The sequence below is a fragment of the Poecilia mexicana genome, unplaced genomic scaffold (assembly GCF_051168715.1).
Source record: "Poecilia mexicana isolate PSO_F unplaced genomic scaffold, ASM5116871v1 scaffold_9, whole genome shotgun sequence".
Lineage (NCBI taxonomy): Eukaryota > Metazoa > Chordata > Actinopteri > Cyprinodontiformes > Poeciliidae > Poecilia > Poecilia mexicana.
In genome coordinates this window covers 3094707-3117777 of record NW_028263378.1, presented here as the reverse complement: position 1 = coordinate 3117777, position 23071 = coordinate 3094707, and the positions used below count along the sequence as shown (strand labels likewise).

The 23071-nt window shown below is 35.8% G+C and overlaps 1 protein-coding gene across 5 annotated transcripts in view; it reads left to right on the top strand.

The window, feature by feature from the left end:
- Positions 1 to 2352: 2352 nt before the first annotated feature.
- slc4a4a (solute carrier family 4 member 4a) overlaps positions 2353 to 23071 on the top strand; it is a 61415-nt gene continuing 40696 nt past the window's right edge. For 2 of the 5 annotated variants that reach the window (XM_088008620.1, XM_088008622.1), the window contains exons 1-2: positions 9821 to 10043; positions 15124 to 15297. In XM_088008620.1, the coding sequence (XP_087864746.1) occupies positions 9836 to 10043; positions 15124 to 15297 (382 nt within the window). In that variant the 5' untranslated portion in view covers positions 9821 to 9835. Of the gene's footprint in view, positions 2509 to 3486; positions 3883 to 4202; positions 4274 to 9820; positions 10044 to 15123; positions 15298 to 23071 lie in introns of those variants that run through there. The other 3 variants (XM_014989931.2, XM_088008621.1, XM_014989930.2) reach the window with 3 other exon arrangements.

Here is a 23071-nt window from a genome sequence, read left to right as displayed (position 1 = left end):
ATGTATTATTTCACTAATATTTTATTAAAGTGGTTTACCAGTTTGGATAATCTGACTTTCTATCAATGAAGAAAAAACATGTTAAGCAAAAAATACACCAGACACAGACCTGCAGCCCATGGGCGGTTCTAGACGGGGGCACAGTATTTAATTATACTAAATAAATGTCTATTTTAAATATTCAGTGTTAAATGTTTTTTAAACCTTCACAATTTTATTTTAACAATGAATTAAAAATTATAATACTGCACTTAAAGGTTTTAGCTGCTGTATGGAGATAGCATCACACTTTCCATCTGCTAGATCAGGATCTCTGGAGACACAAGTGGCTCTTTGGTTCACAGTATTAAATGATGAAATATTGCTGTTTTTGTTTAATTCTTTTTGAAGTGTCTCCATACAAAGATACTGACTACACGGGCCCCTCTAAATTTGGTCTAGAACCAGCCTCTAATGAAAACAATAAAGATCATTTTATAGTTTTTAATCAGCTATTTGGGGCCAGACTTCTACCATCAGCACCTTTATTCATATGACAGTTTGCAATGCAAAATATCATGCTTGGTGATATTTTTGCAAATGGCAAGTTTAAGTGGCAATGCAGAACTTAATTTAGAATTATTTTTACATTTATGAATGGAAATTCATAAATAAATTGGACAGTATTGGCTTTATTTATTTGAAGAGTATTTTATAGTTGTTCAGTACAAAATTGTGTGTGCAAAATATTTGGATAAATAATGGGTAACTCTGATCCTGGTACTTAGCCTTGTTAATTACTCTTGTTGCTCTTTTTTGAAGTTTGATTAGTGACTGTTGTGCTGTTTTGTAATTAATTACCCAAACCTCTCTGGAGTCACTTAAATAAGGTAAAAACTAAAGAACAGTGCAGGATGTCAGGGTCAGGCTGTTTCTGTGTCTGTGAACAGAAAGTTGTTTTGTACTGAAACTAAGAGAGACTCACTTCATGAACTGTGAACTGAAATAGTAAAACCCTGACTCATAATGTTTACTTTTCCATAGATGGATAAACATTCTGGTAAAAAGGTCCAACAGCCACAGATAAAAATAAGGGTAATGCAATTTCTAAGTATGATTTTCAAATAAAGTTCAGGTTAATGACTAGTTTCCACTAGGCATTAACCTGAACTTCTACGTTGATAATAAACTGGTTTTAGGTTTATTAATCCTATGAATTTAGTAAAGTGTTCTTCAAATGACTGGAAATGCATAGTTTTGAGTAGATTTTATTTTAATTTCCGGGGGAGAAGACCACACTGGGACTGTGTCGCTCCACAGCTGCTTTTGTCTCAGTGTTAACAGATGTTGGCAGGTACAATGTAGTCTTGAGATTCTGTTTCAAACTGAGTTTATACACGTCAGGAAAAAGTTTAAAGTTTCTCTGATTTTACTCTTTATAAGTATAGGTTTGAGTAAAATGAACATTGTTCTTTTATTCTATGAATTACTGAGAACATGTCCCTTAATTTTGTTTGTGAGTGTATGTAAATAAGCAGTTAGATTTAGAAAACTGCACCAACAAATATCTCCACATGGGTCTCAGCCCTGCTGGGGGCTAAGACCCCCTAAAGGTCAGATCCTAGAATCGCCCCTGGTGTCAGCTAGCATCGCTTGCTAAAGCTAGCTATGTCAGCTTCCGAAGGTGTTTTTTTTCTTGGAATATTTTAGATACACTCTACGAAAATAGTTTGCAAATGTTCCATGAATAACTTTGAGTTATGTTCTGACATAAAAATACAAAATTTGTTCTGTAGCTTTATGAAAGTGAGAACGCGGAGATGGATGTGACGTCAGACCCCAGGTAACAGCTAGCGCCATATGGCTAGCGGTCTGTTGTTTTGAAGTCGGAATTTCAACATGGCGATGCCATGTACATTGTTTTCAAGATCTCCAACAAACATCATTTTAAGCTTTACTTTCATAAGGAAACACCACTTTGAATCTGTACAGTTTGGAGTTGCAGGCTTTTCACTGATTTTAGACGCAAACGTATGCATGTGTCTTGTAAAATAATCAAGTTTATGCCATATCTTGGTGCGAGGAGCTGCCATATTGGAATGCAAAGGAGCTGCTCCCAGTTTTCCAGTGGGAAATCCGACTTCGCATGGTGTTCCAGTTAATTTTTTTCTCCAGTTCAGAGTACAACTGGGACGCAACATTATTGGTGTCAGAGAAAATTAGAGGTTTCAAAGAGTCAATACGGTCCAGTTTACAATATCATGGTTTCAAACCCAATCTATTCATTCACCACGCTGCTTTTATGTTTGTAAGTCATTTTAATCAGATACCGGAGAAAATGCTGTAATCAGATTTTTGTATCTGTGTGCATGCAAAGGGGGCTGTGTGGTTTGGGGTCTAGCTTTGTTTTTCTGCAGGTGATGTGGTTCTGTTGGTCAATTCTTGGAAATGTGAGAACATGTTTCTCAACAGAAAAAAGTAGAAGTTCTTCCTCCAGGTTGGGAATCGAACTCAAGGAGAGGAGTTCAGGTACGTTGGTATCTTGCTAAGGAGTGAAAATAGGCAGAAAGTATTCTCTTTGCTTTGACCCATTGAGCAAAAAACTTTATTTAAAAACAGCAAAAAATTACGAATGATTATAATCAATGTTTTAGACTAATTTAAACTCTGTTATGTTTAATGTAACAGTTCTACACTTTGCACTGTTACATTATCTGTACTTTGCCATAATTGGACCTGCTGCTACTTCTTTGGTATGGTTGAGTGCCTTTAGTTAATTTAGTTGTATATATTGTTATTATTATTATTGGGTGTTTGCTTATTTATACTGTATATATTTGACCTCTTGCACGGGAGCTGCAATGGAAATTTCGTTGAATTCTGTTCAATGACAATAAATGCTATCTATCTATCTATCTATCTATCTAATGGAGGATGGTTTAAGTTTAAATGATTCTCATCTAAATCTTTGCCTCTCATTCCCCACACATATTTTTACTCCAAGTTGGTTCTTTAAAATTTAATAAATAGAAAACTAAAATAAGTACAAGACAATGTCTCCCTCCTCATGCATGGAGTTGTTGCAGAACTGAGAGTGAGAAATTGCTGCTTCATGTGCTTAAAGGAGAGTTATCGTGGATCCTTCCTTCTATCTATCTATCTATCTATCTATCTATCTATCTATCTATCTATCTATCTATCTATCTATCTATCTATCTATCTATCTATCTATCTATCTATCTATCTATCTATCTATCTATCTATCTATCTATCAAGATGTTTATTTTGAGTAAAAAAAATTAATATCTCAATATGTCTCCCGGCAGATGGCGCTGTACGCTCAAAATAACGAACCTTTTTACAAACCAGGATTACATTTAATTTCAGAGCTGCAGGTAGATTTCAATCAAGTATGAGCTTTTAGAAATTTAAATTATTATTTTGACACTGGATAAACAAAAAATGGAAGCAAAAATGCGTTGTTTCACCGGAAATGAAGACAGTTCATTCATCGTTCATGCCAAAAGGTAACAGTTTCCTCTTGAATTTTCTTTTCTTTTTTTTTTTTTAAAGTATTTAACCAAGGTTGCTGGATTGCTTTTGGACTTAATGTGTGAGATTGTAAACATTGACCCTGAGGAAGCGGTGAGGGCGCAGTGTGTGGAGCAGTCCGACCTCCTCTTCCCTCCCCCCGGAGGAGTGGCGCAGACAGAAGGATGGTCCGGCTGATAGAAGAGGAGGCGGCGGCCGCTTCAGGACGCGCAGCGCTGACTGTCGGAGCGCAATGACTCAGACAAACTTCACGACGCTCCGGAATTAGGCTTCTCCAGAAGGCTGTAAATCAGAGCCAGACTGCGGGGTTTTATTTCCACATTGACAAGTTTGGACAAAGTTCCTGAGGCCGTGAGTTTCCGTTCATTTTTCTCACAACTTGCTAGCCTGGCAGGTGCTTTCAGCGCTCAGACAGACGCATCTTTGCTCACTTTCTTTCTATCCTTTTCAGTTTTGTTGTGTTGCAGATTGGAGGAATTTCAGATTTAAACAGACTTGTGCGTAAAAGCGCAGCCGGACTCTGTTTTTAATCCTATTTCTGCGTGTGTGACGCGGCTTTCTGCAGTTCTTTCTGCAGAACGCAGAGTGTCAGCATCTCCTCTAATTAGGCCTCCGCCGATATGTTGGTCCCAGCATGTAAAAGCTAAAAAAAATGTTTCTGTCTAAGCCAGGTCAAACATCAGCTGCAGTGATCCACTCTGCGCAGGAGATCAATCAGACCTGAAGAGATGAGCGGCAAGAAGTAAGTATTTGTTTTTACCTTCATGCAAATCTGCTTCATTTCAATTAAAGTGGCAAAAATAAACCCTCATAAATCAGGTGCAACGTTAAAAATAGTCTTCAGGATAAACATGTAAACGGTAAAATTAATTATTTATGACATTTTACATCAATTTCTCACCAATCTACATGGACTCAGGTCAGCTTTGTTAAAGTGTGACTGGTTAAACATGGACCACTTTACAGTTTTCACTGTCAAAACGGATTTCCAATGTCCTCCAAGATTAAAACTGCTGGTTCAGGTTTTCTTCTAAAAACTAGAACATAAAAAACTGAAATAAGCTTGGATCATTTCTTCTGGTAAAAAAAGACAAAGGATTTAAACAACAAGAACACACATATAGTTCCATAAAAATCCTAAAATTACATGTTTTGCTTTACTGAGATTTAGTTGTAAAAACTAAAGATTGAAGGGGAAATCTAACTTTGTGATAAATTACAATAAACTGACTAAGTAATTCACCTTTATTAACACATTTCAAAAAGTGAAATTTAAATAACTAGATAAAGGATGTATTCCAAGTGTTCATTGCTGTCAAGTTTGATCATTAAATGTAATGACACTCTAAACAGAAAATAATCCACAAGGTCACTACTGACCAACCTGGCTGTTTCCAGGTGTGTTAATAAAAAGTTAAGTGGAAGGAAAACGTGTGGTTAAAAAATGCATGAGAAATAACTGCAGCTTTGAGAGGAAACAGAATTTGAGCTAGAAAATGGCCTGACCTAAAACTCAGAGAGAGTTTATGAAGAAGAAGAGGCTTGAACTGAATCAGTTCATCAGATTAATCATAATGAATCAGTTATTGAAATGATCACCAACTGATTTAGTTTAACCAAATGGCCTTATTCAGAATAAGGACATTTATGGAAAGAACTACATACTCAGAGCAGAAATTAAGCCAACATTGTACAAAAAATACAATAATTTTCCAAAACAATATTTTCAAATAAATATTTGCAGACAAAACAACTGTAAATATGTTCAAACTCTTCAAATGGTTTTGTTTTAGATTTGCCCAGTTTAAACTCTGTTAAAAAAATCTCATTAAACTGGTTTTTCTATCCAATTATTAATCAGTTAATCTGAAAAATAATCAACTGGTCAGCTCTACACTGTACTGATTTTAAGCCAAGCAGAAATGGCCGAGCTTCAAAAGTACAAAAGTATTTATCTTTTATCTGCTGATGCATCAAATAATCACTTGTTCACTAAAAATGCTATATTTTCATAAAATGTCAATGTTCTTATTTAAAAAAGGAGTTGAACTGTTTATTTGCTTCTTTTAATGTGTATAATACTGTATAAATAGACTCAAGCGCTTAAATTAAAAGAAATCTGCAATTAATCAATTAATCTTCAGGATACCTGCTTACTAAAATAATCGTTAGTCAGCAGTAATTAATGCAAAAGGAGCCCCAACCCTGTATTTTACTGTAGAATGCATTCATATATCTCTTTACTAAGCCAGTAGTGCTGGATTTAAAAATGTAATATTGAAAAAAATCTACATTTTCATTAGCTGTCATCCAGTTTGTTAAAATAACTCAGTTCATGGTAATTATTCCGCTTTTTGATGACGCTATGATCTGGAGAGACACACCTGTTTGTCGATTCATGCGGCACGTTGTGGCATCGACCTCTGCAGACCAGATTGGAGAACATGAGTCGTTCTGCTGCATAACGTTCACGTGTCTCATGCGGATACCGTGCACCATAAAGCGGAGCGTGTTTTGGTCACACAGCTGAGAGCAGAGAGCACCGTCTCCTGGCTGAGCCTCATGCAGGCTGGTGCCGGTCCAACCAGAGCTCAGATAATGTTATCTGCAAACTGAAACAGAGATAAACAGTTGATTTACTGTGACAAATCCAAAGTAACAGGCTGTTACAAGGTTGCTTGTAACCAGAGGAGGGCAGAAAAACCGTACCAAGAGACGCCCGACTTCAACATGTTTTACTCATGTAAAAGTAAAATGTAGGCTTCCAAGAAATTAATCAAGAGTAAAAAAGTATTTGGTAAAAAGTTTACTCAAGTACTGAGTTACTGGTAAAATTATCAATAATTTACTGTCTAAAAATTACATCATCAAAATATAAAGTTAAGGGAAAATGATGGTATTTTAAAGACAAAAATGGCAATAATTCATATAAGAAGCAAAAAATAACAATAAAATGTTAGCAAATTAGTTTCTTTAAATAAAAAACTTATGAAACTTTATGAAAAGCTGCAGGTGTGTGAGTCTGGTGGATTTTTGGCTAAAACATTTTTGTTTTTCATTCAGTGGGTAGAAAATCCAGAAATGTTACTCAAGTAAGAGTAGAGATACTTCATAATAAAATTACTCAAGTGAAAGTGAAAGTGAAAAGGACAGCGTAATAAAAATAAGTAACTTTTTCAAAAAAGTTACTCAAGTAAATGTAACTAGTTACAACCCAACTCTGGTTTTAAGATGGTTTTTAACAGTTTTGATATTAATAATAAATTCATCATCAGTTTAAAAATGTTGATCAAAGCCTTGTTTTTCTGCTCATTAATATATTTTGTCAAAAAATATTGCACATAAAGTTTAGAATGGGCAGAAGAAAAACTTTTCTGATTTAGAAACAACAAGAGCAAACTAAAGGCATCAATCGGATCGCAGTTACAATGTTGTGTTTTTTCTACAGTTGCACACATTTGTAATGAAAACAATCTGTTTTATCAAAGTAAACTAGTGTCAAGTAAGATATTGACTACTATTGACTATTAAACAGAACCCCATTCAGAAGTATACATTTAATTTGAAGCAGAAACTTTGAACTTTGTCACTTATTATGAAAGATAAAGAGAATAATAGTTATTCTCTGCACAAAAGGTTATAAAAACTTGAGGTCAGATATTATTAGATTATTATTATTTTTATTAAAACATATTTTTGACTGACAAACTCAGAACTTATTTATGTTAACTATAGTTCTGAACTTTGAGGGATTTTTTCTCAAACTTGTAACCAAAATAAGTTCCAGTTCATTGACTTTACCTAAATCTAGTTTGTTTTATTACACAAATAATCTCAAAAGATCCAACTTTGTCATTTAGTTGGAAAAATTATTTAATATAAACATTTTCTGTTGTAAAATTATTTTTTCCCAGATTTTTATTGTCACATTTAATTCTGACTGTTCTTGTTTAATATAAGAAGTGGAAAACACACTGAAAACAACATTTAAAAAACAGTAAATTTATCCAGATGAAGAAATAAACCTTTGACTGAACATAGAGTTTGTCTGTTTATGGGATTCTCAGACTCTGCAGGTTTTGCTGTTATGTCCCTGCTTGTTCCATAGATGGCAATGGAGGTAGAAGAAAGTCCAGCGCCGGTGAAGCCCAGAGACAAACGAGCCTCTGATTTTAGCCGGCAGTTAATTTCACATTACATTCATGTTTTTCATTTAAGAAAAGAAAAACAGGATTTTTTTAAACATTCAAATCTAACTCAATGTCAACACTCAAGTTTATAGATTTATTGCAGCTCATTATTGTGATTTAGTTGAAAATTAAAATATGTTTTTGGAATGAATGATTGTTTTTAGCGGCTCACAAATCCTATTAAGCAAATATGTATTTGGTCCAAGACATGAAAAAATATAAAAGTTATAATAGCAGCTAAATGTGTAACTTTCTTTGGTAACACTTTATTTGGAGGGGTGTGCATAAGACTGACATGACACTGTCATAAATATGACATAACGCCTGTCATGAACATGAAGACGTCTTTATGACTGTTGTCATGAAGTGTCATTTGGTAAATAATGACACTTTCAATGCAAAGTTGCTCTAAAAGTTGCGTTAAAAGTCCATTAAAAATGCCAACTTTGCATTAAATTATCATAATTTACAAAATCATGCAAAGTTGCCACTTTTAATGGACTTTCAATGCAACTTTTGAGCAATTTTGCACTAAAAGTGTCATTATTTACAGAATGACACTTCATGACAACTGTCATAAACATTCATAAAGACTTCTTTATGTTCATGACGATGTCATGTTCATGACAGTTTTATGTCAGTCTTATGCTCACCCCTTCAAATAAAGTGTTACCCTTTCTTTATATAATTAGGAGAATGTTGCATTTAGCGCTGTAAGATATTAAATTGATGGTAAAGTTTAGCAGTTAATTGGTAAAATTTAAATTCATATCTGAACAGTGAACAGTTGCTGACATTTGACCCCTGAGTCAATTGTGTATCAGTAAATAAAATGTCACAGATTCAAACTAAACATTTAACTTGCTAAGTAAGTTTTTACTTAACCCTCTCAATCTTTAGCCGTCTAGCTAAATATGTAATTTGGAGCAAAATATTTGTTTTTTTAAACTAAATGCTTAATTTATAACTAAAGATTTAGCTTGCTAGCTCAATATTTAATTAGCAAACTAAAAATTTCCTAAATATTTAGATGCTAAATAAATATTTAGTTTGAAGCCAAACTATTAAATATATGGATGCTAAATATTTAGCTTGAAGTTAAATACATAACTTCAAAGTAAATATTTAGCTCACTTGATAAATATTAAGTTTGCTAGCTAAATACATCATTGGAGCAAAGGATTTAATTTGTAAACTAAATGTTTACTTTCAAACAAAACATTTACCTTTCTATCTAAATATTTAATCAGCAAGCTGTTAAATTTGATTATATGTTTGTTGATCTGTTTTCTGAGATCTCATCTGGGTGTTGAATTTTTTTCCAGTTGACTCCACCAACCTTTCTTAGCTGGCCTTTCCTCTGCCTACATCCCCCAGAATGCTGTGCAGTTCTGGTTGAATTATTGAACACATTATCTATTGATATTGATCACATGTCTATTGTGACATGTTTGTTATTGATTTGCTGCCCCTCCCGGCTCTCATTGGACATTTTCACAAAGCTAATCTCCTTTTAACGAAGAAGAATTGAAACATTTTCATCATTTTCTGGTCCATGTTTGTTGGAAAACAGCACGGTTTGCTTGATTTGAGCTCGATCGTGTGTAGACGTCTCAGAAAGCAGCAGAGAAACTCTCCTGGACGTGTGTGTGTGTTGTCACTTAAGCAAAGCCAGCATAATCTCGTAAGGGCGGATGAGTAGACAGACATGTGATGGCCCACTTGTTTCTAAGGTGGAGGGTGTTGGAAAGGGGGGGAGCATTAGCAACAGATGGAGAGGCTTTGTAGTATGTGTGGGTGTCTGGCTAATCACACTCATTAATTTTTACTTTAATTTGACATTTTCTGGCTGTGACGGAGCATCTCTGATGGAGGGATGCTGTTGATTTGACCAGGTTGGGGTCTAATTTGGAGCAACACCACGTTTCTGTGGATCACACTCAATTAGCGGACTTCCTGTCCTCTCCGTCACCCTGCTGTACCAGATTAAAGCCACAACGTTATACCTGCCACACTTAGCCCTCGTCAAGGACGGCACACACGCGCTCGTACAGTTGGGCTTGTTTACTCGCTGGTGCAGCCTCTGGTGTTTTATGGTTCTTTAATGGGCGGAGATGAGCGCCACCAGCAGCACCAGACTGAGCCCCAGTCCCAACTTACTGCATGTCAACGAGCCGAAGCGCTATGGCTCCACGCTGTCGCTGGAGGAGAAGTGTGAACAGTCTTTCTTCCTCTTCTACTACTACAGGATGGAGGACGAGGCGGTGGTGGACCGCGGGGCGTCCTTACTCAAACACCTTTGTGACGAGGAGGAGGTAGAAGGTGAGTTGACCTGTTTTTATTTTACTCTAACTTCCCTTGTTGTAGCAGTTTTACCTTCAATCTACTGGATGATGTAGGTTTGGAAAGTCTGGTATAGTCTTTTCAAAGGAAAGTCGCTCATTGATAGGAGCAGGATGAATGGTGAGACTCTTAACGAGTGCCAAATTGGCACACTTCCTGTTTGTACTGTACGGCCTGGTCTTCACTTATTTTTGGTAGTAGCTTAATTTTACTCAAAAAATATTGGAAAAGGTTTGGAGCCAGGCAAGCAGACTATTTACTATTAATTGTCCATTAATGGTTTATTCCAATTGATTAGACCTTCTTTCAGTGTTGTAGTTTGGCCTCCACCCAGAAGGGTGTGCTGCCAGTCATCCTTAAGAGGATCCAGTTGATACAGAAATAAAGATGGCACTGCCATATCAGAATGGGAAAGAGAAAAAGTACACACAGAGTGCGGTGTGGGATGCAAGATCCTCTTTATGAGGTTCTGATTTGAAATATAAACGGTCAACATGTCCTTAACATTAATGGCGCTTATTCAGAATTCCTTTCATTTTCATTATGCACAATCAAAAGCACAACAAAATTTAGGAAATACAGCCGAACATCTCTGAAAAGCAGAAGTGAAGCCTCCTGCACAAGTAACAGAAAAGTCAACAACAAAACACTTATCTTTTCCTGCAGCCATTGTGACCAGATATGCTGGAGCTCAGATTGGGTTGCTAGGTAACCTGCCGGAGTTCCGCTGGGGTTGCTAGGTGACGGCGCTGTGCATGCTGATTTGTTACGTTACATTCCGGAGGGTTTTGAAACGGCTCATTTTCCTAAAAAACATCAACTTATTGCCAAAAACCAATCAGATGGTTGAGACAGTTGAGACCCAAACTGAAATACAAAAATGTGAATTTTGCACAATAGACCCCCTTTAAAACCAAATATGGAAGATGTAAAACTGTTGTATCTGATTTATCTCTGTTATGTTAGTTCTGTCGGATAATCTGTCACATTTTAGCAGCATCTTTTGAAGGTGCTCGTATTGGTATGCGGTCAGGGGTCTGTGGTGTGTCGCCATCCTCCTTACTGGTCTGGGGAGTTCCCAGTGCCTTTGTCGTAGCTAGGAGATCAGGTCGTACTGTTTCCTCTGGTGGAAAACCCAGCGAGCTACACAAACCTCCCAGAAAATGTTTAGTTTTATTCAGTGTGTGCTTACAGGCTGTTTTTCATCAACCTCCTAAAAGGAGAGGAGGAAGTCGTTTGACAAAGCTGCTCTGGCAGCGTGTAAATCATCCTGTCCAGAGCCTTGGCTCAACTATTTTTAATTCCTCTCTTCTGTTTCTCCGTCTTTCAGGATGTTCAGTCATGGCAAATGAAGGCTCCATCCTAAATGCCATTGCCTGTTTTTTATTGTCATATCTTGGTGTCATACCTCAATAAAGTAGAATACCATTGAAAACTTAATGTATTTCAATGGTATTACTGTCAGACTTAGAAAAACGTCAGCTTGTTTGACAGTAAAGTCATAAAAGTAGCAGAATAAATATTCAATGTTGCAATAAGAAAGTTGAAAAAATTACATGAAAAAAGTTGTTTTATTGAGATGAGAGCTGGGACAGATTCATGAAGTCGGTCTGATTCTTTCTTTGAAATGGACTCAGTTTTTTTTACAATCGTTTCAAAGTCCTGCGTGAGATGATAATTTGATGCTGATGTGATAACAGATAAAGGCAATACCCAATCACAGGTTCACACGATGATCAACAGTCCTCGTTTTAATTTTTAGTTTTCATGGAGAAATTCTCATAAATTTAATACTTCAAAAATATATTACCTTATTCTTTGATTATTTTGACTTTATTCTTGTATTTTTATGACTTTATTCTCATATTACGATTTTATTCTTGTATATTACCACTTTATTGTGATAATATTGTGGCATTATTCTCCTAACACTGACTTTATTATTGTAATATTACAGCTTCATTCTGGTAATAACAATAATAATAATAGTAATTCTATATTGTTACATTATTAAAATTTAACTGAGAGCTAAGTCATTAATATGACTTTACTCCCATGTTATTAAAACTTATGTCTGTATTACAATTTTATTCTCACAAAATTACAACTTTATTCTTGTATTATTTTATCTTTATTGTCATAATAATGACTTTACTCTCAGAATATTAGAATTTTATTCTGTAAATAAAAATAAATAAATGTCTTAGCCTGGCCGTGACGCTCCGTCCCTCGTCTGTATCGATGGCTCTTGTGTTTTTGAAGACAGTTTTTTTAGCCAACGCAGCTCAGTGACATCTTGGCCATAAAATGAGGTTTTGGTGATTTAGGCAACATGAGCAGCTGCCAAGTCATGCTGGAAAGCAAAGTCATCATCTTCATTAAAATCGTCAGTAGAGGGAAGATTGAAGGGCTGTAAAATTTCCTGGAGGACGTCTGAGCCGACTTTGAAGTTAATAAAACAAAGTGGACCGACGCCAGCAGATAACGTTTCTTCCCAAACCACCGCTGATGGTGGAAACTTCGCTCTGGACCTCGAGCAACATGGATGCCTCTCCGCTTGGACCTTGACTTTTGGACCACTGAGCAACAGCAATAGGCATAAAGTCTTTTTGCATTATTTGCCTGTTTAATTCTATTTTTAATGTGTAGATAATTATCGTACCCAGCTTAACTTTAACAAACGTTAAGTTTTAGTTGTAATCGGTCCTTTTTTGCCAGAAGATGCTGGTAGGATTTTCTTTGCCTGACTGATCCTGTGTTTTCATGTTGTCCCATAAACATGCGACACGGGTTGCTTTTGTTGACCCCAAAACCCGCCAGGTTGCAGTTCTGATGTGGGTGATGCTGGCTAAATCTCTTGACGATTTCTTCCAACATCCACCTGTTTTATTTTATCTTTTTTATTCTTTTTTTTACATCAACACAGGTATCTTTCCTGATTGGATTTTTAGCAGTAATATGTAATTGTGTTTAATCCTCTGTATCATTGATATTGAGAGTTTATGGTAAACCACTGATGGATTAGACAAAACAAACAAAAACCAGGACATTGTGCTTTGAGCGAATAATGAAGGCTATTGTGCTTGAAGACAGATCATTGTTTGATGCTGAGGGGTTCAGTCACTTGCCTGTGGGGTCATGTGCAGTGCTTGGCTCAGCTTTACTCCAACTGGTCCAGAAGGAGACATTTGACACTGATGCTCTTTTGTTTCACTACTTTATGATCCCTTTTAGAAAACATGTTCCAAAGACAAAATGTATTTTCAATAACCTGTTGGAAACCCTGATGGATGGATCTTTAAAAAATCTTTTGGCAAAAGAAGTTTCTATACTTGAGTTTGCAATTTTGCAAACTTCAGCTTGCATTAATTATTTTTCCAGATCCTACCAAAATGCAAATTTTTTCAGGTGTTTGCACTTTTTGTGAAAAGTCAATTAATCTTTCCTTTTTTAAATGGTTCTGATTCATTATATTTTGTTAAAAACATATTTTTACTTTAATTACGTTAAAGAACTGATCTAAAACTGTCAAAGTTGGGTTGGATTTTGGTGTTCCCAATTTCAATTATTTTTATGTGGTTTTTGCACATTTGATAACTTTTCTAACAATAGTTTAAGTTTTAAAATGAACTATAAGTAAGCAAAGAACCTTTTACACAAAGTTATATATATGTATTTTATATGGTTTTTGGAGAGTTTTAAGTTTGAACCGTCCAAAAAGTCGAGCTAACGTCCAGCTAACAGGCAGCAGATGACCGTTGCTAAGCTAACAGCTACTCAAAGCATTCGAGAGCCAAATTCCACCATCTAAAACGGCTTATTCAAAAAATTTCCTATTAAAAATGTCATTAGTTATTTTAATACACCCTGTAGAAATTTACTGAGTTTTTGCTGTATTTATATTTAACTGGGTATTGTTCAAGTTTACAATGATTAGCACTTAGCATAGCAACTGTTGTTCAGGAAAGCAAACGGCAGCTTTGCTAGCAACAGTCTTGTGGAGAAGAACTTTCAGTTTGTGTCTGTTAACAAAAACTTGACAGTTTTATGAGACATTTCTCCTCATTTTCCAAAGAAATTGCTAAGTTTGAAAAACAAATCATATTATTTGCGCAAAATATGGTTGAAATACCTCAAAATGCGATCAAAGCAATTAATAACTTCCCAGATAGATAATTAAAAACAATTCACATGATCAAGAAGCCTGTTGAATTTCAATGCCTTTATCTCAGGTTTCTATTGAGAATCAAAATGCAACATAAACTCTTTGACCCTAAACCACCTAACCATATATAAAGCTGCATGTTCTCTTTGTTATTATATCAACATATATAGGAGGGTTGAAGCCAAGCAGACAGTCTTGGCGTCTTTGCTGTTATGTGACACTTCTTTTTCTGTCGGAGTATTTGTTTTGACAAGGTACTGCCACCTTTATTTCCCTGCTGCTCTGTCTCAAGTCTTTAGTGAGGAATGGTGGTTTATGCATGTAGTTTTCTTTTTTACTCCCTCTGCACCTTGTAATACTCACATTATGATTTATTTACTCTCAATATGCTGTAATTCCCAAAAATAATTACTTTTGGGAATGCCTTGTAAATAGGCATGAAATTATTGATTTGATTAATCATCAAATAATTTAGTAATCGATTAATCGTTAACTGAAGTGTACAGACTAACAAAATGCAACTTATTCAGAGGCAACCAAGCCTAAACTTTACAAGAAGCAAATGTGCATTTAAGATAAAAACATTTTTTTGTTTTAGCCAAAATTCCTCAAGTTGAAAAGTTTTAGCATCACCTGATTTACAAAAGGAATGCAATGGTGTTGCATTTTAGGCAATAAAATATTTATTTTTTTATTTCAAAAATTATTTATTGTCTTTCTAACTTTTTATTAAAAAGGCCTGAATTAAAAAATCTGTTAATTGTGCCATTTTTTCGATTAATCGTCATAATAATTGATTAATCGTTAGTTGCATCCATAAAAACACATGACGTATTTAACGTGGTCTGAATGCTCAGATCTCATGAGTTTGTTTCCCTTTTGTGCCTTTTGCAGGTCACCACACCATTTATATCGGAGTGCGTGTTCCTAAAAGCTCTCGGCGTCGGAGGCGCCACCGCCGGAGAACCAGCCACAAGGACAGAAAGGAGAAGTTGACGGGGAGCGAGCTTGACAAGTCGGACACGGAAAACAACGACGAGGCCAGCAACAGCATCCTCAGACCTCTCAGTAAGTTCTGATGGACTCCGTGTCAGTGCTGATTAGGTTTCATGCCTCTCTGCTGAAGGCTGCTCACTTTTTCAAGAAAAATGCCCCCGTAACATCCTGTGACCCCCAGCAAAGTTGCTGAGTCCACTCAGGGGCCAGAAATAGCTCTGCCATGTCCTGCTGAGTGACACGTTTATTTTGGATTTTCACTGCATCTAATGGTTGTTATAGCCCAGCACTGCAAAAACACAAAATCTTACCAAGTGTTTTTGCAGTTTCCTGCCGTTTTGACCTCGATTGTTGACCTACACATACATATAATGTATTTTTGGGATTTTCAGGGCCTGTGGTCCAGGTTTCAGGAACCAAAACAAGAAATCGATGAACTTCAGGAAGGGAATTATGTGTAATGGTAAAAGAGAAAGAAGTAAAATGTTATAACGGCCATTGAGGTGATTTGACACCCTTGTTAAATTGGCTTATTAGCAACGTGTTTTTACTGCTAACAGCTTTAAATCAAGCTTGAATAATCCGAACTTGGAGAAGAAAAAAGTGCAGTTCCCCTGCAGAAGTCGACAGCTAACAACTTAAACACTAAACAGTCACAGTAACTAATTTCACTGGATGATAAATTGTCCCATAGGTTATTGTTATAAACGAGGATGTCGTTGTTTTTAATATAATGCTAGCTGGCATAATAATAATGCAAGAAGCCATTCTCAAAGATCAATAAACTTTAAATCCTAATAAACATTTAACACTGGAAGATGTTTTAAATATCCAAATAAACAAAACAACAGAAACAACAAATAAAACGATTTATAAAGTCTCTGTAAACAAAATTAGCCGTAATAAAAAGAACTAATTGAGACCAAAACACCAGACTGAAAACTTTTATCATCCAGTTTTTGGTAGAAAAAGAGAAAAACAATAATACAAATGGAAATTATTGATCTTCTTTTAATCAATAAAAGGAGATAATTGTTTAATTAAACAATTAATTTGGAATTAATTGTTTAATTTTTGCTATTAATTGCAAAAACTATTAATTGAGTTTTTGCTACAGGTTTATAAAGTTGGCCAAATGGAGCTAAAAGCTGAACTTTGTTTTTCCGTCTTTGTGGTCTGTTGGCTGATTAGATCTTTTTGTTGAAGTTGTTCGGACCGCACGCTGCAGCTGCTGGGGCTGAAAATGCACCACACTAGTGATGCGTTTAGGGACGGATGCTACGAATACATAGTGATGCAGGTATTAGATTGTCTTCATTTATGTTTCTTGTTTCTGTCCCTATAAATAAACAATAAAAAGTAAAGTACTGCTACAACGATGGAGTAGCAGGAGCAAAACTACACAGCATGTCATGACAAACTTTGGCTAATTGATGGTAATCTTTGGATCATCTTGGTCTTCTTGGCAAGTAAAACTTAATGCTGTTGTAGGCGTTTCTCATTTGTACTTGAAAACTCTTTGGATACTTGTTGAAATGAATTTAACTTTAAATCTAAAGGAAAGTGATCCTGAAACACATACTGTACTTTTAGGGGCTTCATGTTCCCCTCTGCAAAGGTTTGCCTGCATTAGCTGAACAGTTTTAATAAAGTTAAATGTGGCACATTTAATTATCACACAACACAGTTAAATATGGCTGAACATGGAGCAGATGGGTTAACCTGATTCTCTGGATGGAAGATTAATATGAAGAAATTAACATAAAATATCAATCGAACACTCCTGAGTGAGTCTCCTTTATCTGAAACTACAGATGCTTCAAAATGAAACAGTCAAAAATGTGTCCTAAATATTTGTCTTGTGCAGCAGATTACCATAACATGAAGATGCGTTAGCGGCTAACGATCACAGATTGATTACATCATTAAAATAGCTTGTAGTTCAGGAAAGAAAGAAAACTGGAGCAGTTTTCTGATTGCACAATGGTGTGACATTATTCCACTGTGGAAAGGCTTAGCTTGCCCTTGCCCCTCTGTCAAATCCAATAATGAGACGGAGCTCTGACGTTTCCAGAAAATGATATAATTTTACACATGTCTGCTCGCACGTGATGCGACAACAGGACCAAAACATGCCAGGACTGGATTTTTATGTGTACACACACCGATGATGATGGGATTTCTCAAGGACAGAAATCCAATCTGTGACTGGATTAATGCCAGAGTATTTGATTTTTTTTCTTTTTATGTTTATCTTGTTTCTTACACTGCAGTTATTCCTTTGTCTGCTCCTTTGATTGTGTCTTGACAAAATTACAGCTAATATTTTGACAAATACGTCATTAGCAGGATAAACCTTTTTTACTCAGTTTATTTTTGATCTCTAGAGATTAATAAGTCGAGATAAGATGTTGATAGATACCAAAAGTTTATTCTTCCACATTTTCATACATAGCAATATCAAACTTCTTTGTCTTATACTTTCTGTGAAAAAACAACCCCAAATCTGAAAAGTGTGGCATGCTTTTGTGTTAACACTTTTTTTTCTTACACCTCTCAATGAAATCGTCTTTTGAAGTCGTCTAATTAGTAAAAAGCATTGAAGGCTTCAGGGAACATAAGTTAACTTCTACTTAGTTTATTTATGTAGCAAATGTTGCCTCAACACATCTTGCATAACAAATGATCCAGTTTACAGACAAAAACATGTCAGTTGAATCTAATTATATTAACAGATTTAATGCCAACTGCATACATGTTATTTACAGTTTATTATGCCAACTGGTAAAATGTTTCCTATCTAAGCCGATTGCATTAAGTCACTGACTTTGAGCAAATTCCTCCTGAACGAGTTTGTAATCTCACTGACAGTTTAACTTTGCAGGAACCCGTCATATACGGTGGCCCCCAGGGGTCAACTAAATTTGAATGCCACAACACAACAGGAAAAAGCTGGAATGGAAGCGAAGCTATGACAGAAGTTATGTTAAAACTAAAGCTAAGCTAAATCAGAAGCTTTACAAAAAATGTAAGTTGTGCTAAAACTGAAGTGGTGTTAAATCGAGTCAGGCCATTTTTAAACAAAAGCTGTGCCAAAATGAAAGCTATGCTAAAGCAGTAGCTATGCTAAAACTGAAGATATAACAGAAGTCACTGGAGGAAAACCTGCTAAAGGGTAGAAATGATTTGAATGGAGTTTCACCTTCAAGCTGAAGAAAATCAGTTCAAAGCTGCAAATACTTAGAATGCAATTGATTAACATCTATTCATTTGTTATAACGGCCCAGTCAAAGTCCAGACCTTTGCATCACTGAAGTACGTTTGTGTTAAAGACGAATAGCGGAGTCATGTTTAATTCCTAAAAAACCTTTATTTGAAGTCAGACTGCTGAGCAAGGACTACCAACCCACAACACGCCGGTTTGTTGACAACAATAATATTAATCATCCATTCATGGAAGAGGCGACAATGTTGGCCTGAGGCTGTGGGTCTCTGACGTTCTGTTAGCAGTCAACAGGCCTGCTGGCGTTGGTGGAACAAAAAATAAAAACGTAGCGGCTGTCGTAAAAACCGCCATGAAATGAAAGCATTCATGAAATGCATCGTGAAAAACCACAACAAACAGCGCCGGGAAAAACCAAATTGTTCATTTGTTTTATTATGTAAACAGACTTTTGCATGCGGTCTTATGTAATGGACTGCTGCTGGTCTGACCACAGATGTTTGAGCTCACTGGTAACTTTCCTGAATTTTTACTCAGCGATGATGTGAGCTGAGATGGATGGAAACTACATTTACTCTGTTAACTTTTTGAAAAAGTTTTTACTTTACTGTGCTTTTTACTTGTTATTTTAGAGAAACACTATTTATATTTGAAAACAAACTTTTAAAAAATTTAAATGATCATTTTTGTTAAATATATACAGGGAATTTGAAATAATGAACATTAAATGTTTATTTTTAGAGTTTAAAATAAATAAAAGCATAACATTTAGCATAAAGGATGTGGATACATCTTCAACTGTAGGGTGATACAAACAAGTTCATAGTTTCCAAGAGAAATAGAGGTAAGAAAATATTTTTATTATTGCTCTGTTATGGAAATTTGTTGCAGTTATTCCATAGAAAAACTGAAAAAAAGCTAAAACCTGCATTTGTTATTGCAGGTTTTAACATCCAGTTATGTCCAAGTTTAAAGCACTAACAGTGCATTGAAGAAGATAAGTGCAGCATTTCTGCATGTTCTCCTCATGCACATTAGGCATTTGTTTCTTTTACACTGGACCTCCAGAAATTACACTTAAATCAGAGTCAAACAGGACAATTTCTTAGTGTTTTATTAGAATTGAGTAAAATGTAAATTTCAGATATATTAGACATTTTTAGATATGTAAAAATAAGTTTGGCGATGGATGATCTGTTTTATTCTGTTTTCCAATATTTCTGCATGTGTCCCAAAGGTTTTGATTATTATTACAACCACAGGTATTTCTACAAAGCATCAACTCAGGGGAGTTCATACAAATGCACACCGCACTTTTCAGTTATTTATTCATAAAATTAGGTAAAATCATAAAATCACTTCACAATTATGCTCAAATGTTTTGGTCTTTTGCATAAGAACTACAGTAAATACAGTAACGTTTCTGACTAAATGTGGCTCAGCAGGTCGAATTTTAACATTTAAAATTTTCTTTCATTTAGGTTTTGGGTTTTATTGGAGGTAAAAATGTAAAATCTGTAACTTTTGCTGGATGCAGCCTCTGCTCTTTGCAGCAATCTGCCATGCAGGCAGCAAACGCAGCGGCACGCGGTCCACCTTATGTCCTGCTGGTGTTCCCTCCATCTTCCTCTCCCTGGGAAACATAAAGCCTGAAGGGAAGTTTCTGTCTGGATGCAAATCCTCTTGTTTAGTCAGATGGACACTGCAGGGTCAGCTGTGTGTCCGTGCAGCTATTTGACCCCTCCTCGTTTTGATGAGCATGTTCTGTTTCAATCCCATCTTTTTTCTACCAGGATCAAATGTTCCCTCAAACTGGATTACAGAGATTGCTTAGATACTTGTGCTGAGTCTGGAAAGGGTTTAATTTTCCCAAAGTCAGATTATTTACCCCCCATTTCAGATCAAACTTTTTATGTCCAGGTTGGATTGTTGGGATTGAGATGTCTGGATTTTTAAGGTCAGCTCAGAAAATGTGGGTTTTTCTTCTGGCTGTAGGAAAGTTAAGATTTTAAATGACCCCACATTAATCTGGAATATGTTTGAGGATCATTTAAAGGCAAACGAGTTAACCTTGAATATTCTCCAGACTGGACTTTGAAAACCACTAATGTGGTTCATAATTTAGTTAAAATATATTGAAAATTCATTTCAAATTCAAAAATACTTTATTGATCCCAAAGGGAAATTAAATAATAGAAGATCAACTACTTAAATATGTGGAAAATATCATAATTTTCATAAACATTTCTGCTTCCAAACAAAACTAAATCATTAAATATTTATAAAATAGTTTTATTTTTATGGAGGAAAGAATGTATAAATCACATGTCAAACTCTGTTTTTCGTTTTACTCAGTTTGAATATTAAATCTGGTGTTCCTCAGGACCGTCTGTTGGGGAAAATACCGTTTTGTTATTAAAAAATGACTGCATTGAATTTCTAAAGTAGGTTTGATGAGGAACCAAAATTGCAATATTTGTTATGTTTATGTTTATATTTGTATTTGCTGTGGTTCTCTCTCACACTGTACTGAGTCAAACAAATCAAACTCTTTCAAAAACCTGTTCCCCTCCTCACCTGTGGGGGCGCTGTGCCGACGACCTCTAAAGAAAACGACACCAAAACCTCTTTAGAAGACACTGAGCACAACTTTTTTTCAAAATATAAACAAAATGGAGTGGCGTCAGATTTTAGGATTTCTCGTTGGTAAAGACAACGAGCCATTTCTGCTGCTAGTGCTAGTTAGCATGTTTGGGTTGGTTGTATTTACCCAGAATGCTTTGCTTTGTAGTCCACTTCCTGCTTTTGAATGTGACAATCGGACTGGAGTTGGATGAAACTTACTGACTACTTGAAGCAATTCTACTCAATAATGTCGCCTCTTTACCCATCATACTACAAATTTGACCTTTTAGTCGTCAGAGTTATAATCTTAACTTAGTCTGATGTTTGTTTTCTTTTTGGGGGAAAAAATCAGCTCTCACTCAATGTCTATGTTCAAAAGATTTGGAGCCAGAGATAAAAAGTTTATTAATCACAGATCTTGTGATGCTGAATAAAGAAAACAGCAGGGACGCACCGAAAGGAAAATGTGATAATTTGATACCGACATCCGATATTTGATATCAGATTGCTGTTATGGCTGATAACCAATTTTTACTGATATTATACATATTTCTTTACCTTTTTGACACCTTTGGAAAAAAAAACATTCATAAGCAGACTCTAACAAGATGGAAATAAATATTGGGTGTTAGTATCGGCCCGGTTTTATTTATCGGGCCGATACCGATGCAGACATATCGTACATATTGTTAAGGTATGCTTGTACCTGCAGAGTTCACAGGGCTCATTTCTTTTCAGGTTGTTTTCCAAACAGCTGGTATTTGTTACGTTTTCATCTGCCTGGGTTTTCCTAATGAAACGGCAGAACTGGATGTCCTGGGTATAAATACTGAGCCCTGAATGAACCTCCCCTGGGGTGACATTCTGCATTCAGCCCGGTCCCCGTTCCCGGCCTGCGTGCTGGCCGCCCTGCATACTGAATCTCAGACTCTGTGGCATGGAGAGCATTTCCTGTACAGCTCCCCTGTAAGTGGGATTACCGTCGCATGTTTTACCGCGGATAGAGGACATGCTACTCGATCCTGCTGCTCATATTTTGTCGTGTTTTTCAGAAAGATCAGAGGAGATGCTGGCTGTTTGTGTAGGATGCATGTCAAGAGTGGGACTGAACGGGCCTTTCGTGGCATTCTCACTAAGCTTTCTGCCGGGCAGCAGGCATTCTTCCTCTGTCTCGTATCCCATGAGCCTTTGCTGCTGGGACAAAGTCCTCTTTGTGCGCCGGTGGCTCTTGGCTGGAGCGCACAGCGCTTTGAAATTGCGTTTGAACGATGGGGATTTTTCATCTCCATCCGTACTTTTCGTGCTTGCTCTCAGCCCTCTTTGCTTTCAGACTAACCCTGTGCCCACCTTCCTCTCCCACCCGCCCACAGCGCTCTTAGCAACTGCCTGAGTGGGACAGAGCAGCCAAGACGAGCTGGTTCCCAGCTCGGCTCGACGCTGACGGAGTCAGACATGCAGCATCTGGAGGATAATATTGATCAATGAAAAAATTAATACCATGAATATATATATATATATATATATATATAAATATATATGTATAATTTTATTGGAGACATGTTTAACAAACATGAATAGTGAAAAAATATTGTTAGCATATTTAAGTATATTGTGAGTATTTTAACAAAAATGAATAATAAAAATATTTATTTATTGGAAACATGTCTAACAAAGATGAGTTCTAAATGTATCAGTTTATATAGGAAACATAAAATTTAATTGAAAATAAATGAAAAATGATTATGACCAAATAAATAAATAAGTTTACATAAGGAAGTTTACAAGTAAAAAATAAATTAATGTTTTTCAAAAGGAAATTGTGTAATTTCACAAATAAACAATTATGTAAATAAGCAAATATAGATCTGAATAAATACATGTTTATTGCTAAATAAATAAATTTTAAAATCAGAATCTAAATACAGAATGTAATGATTAGTTCAATAATTAAAAAAAAAATCCAACCACCCTAGACAGGTCGTCCCTCACACGACAAAT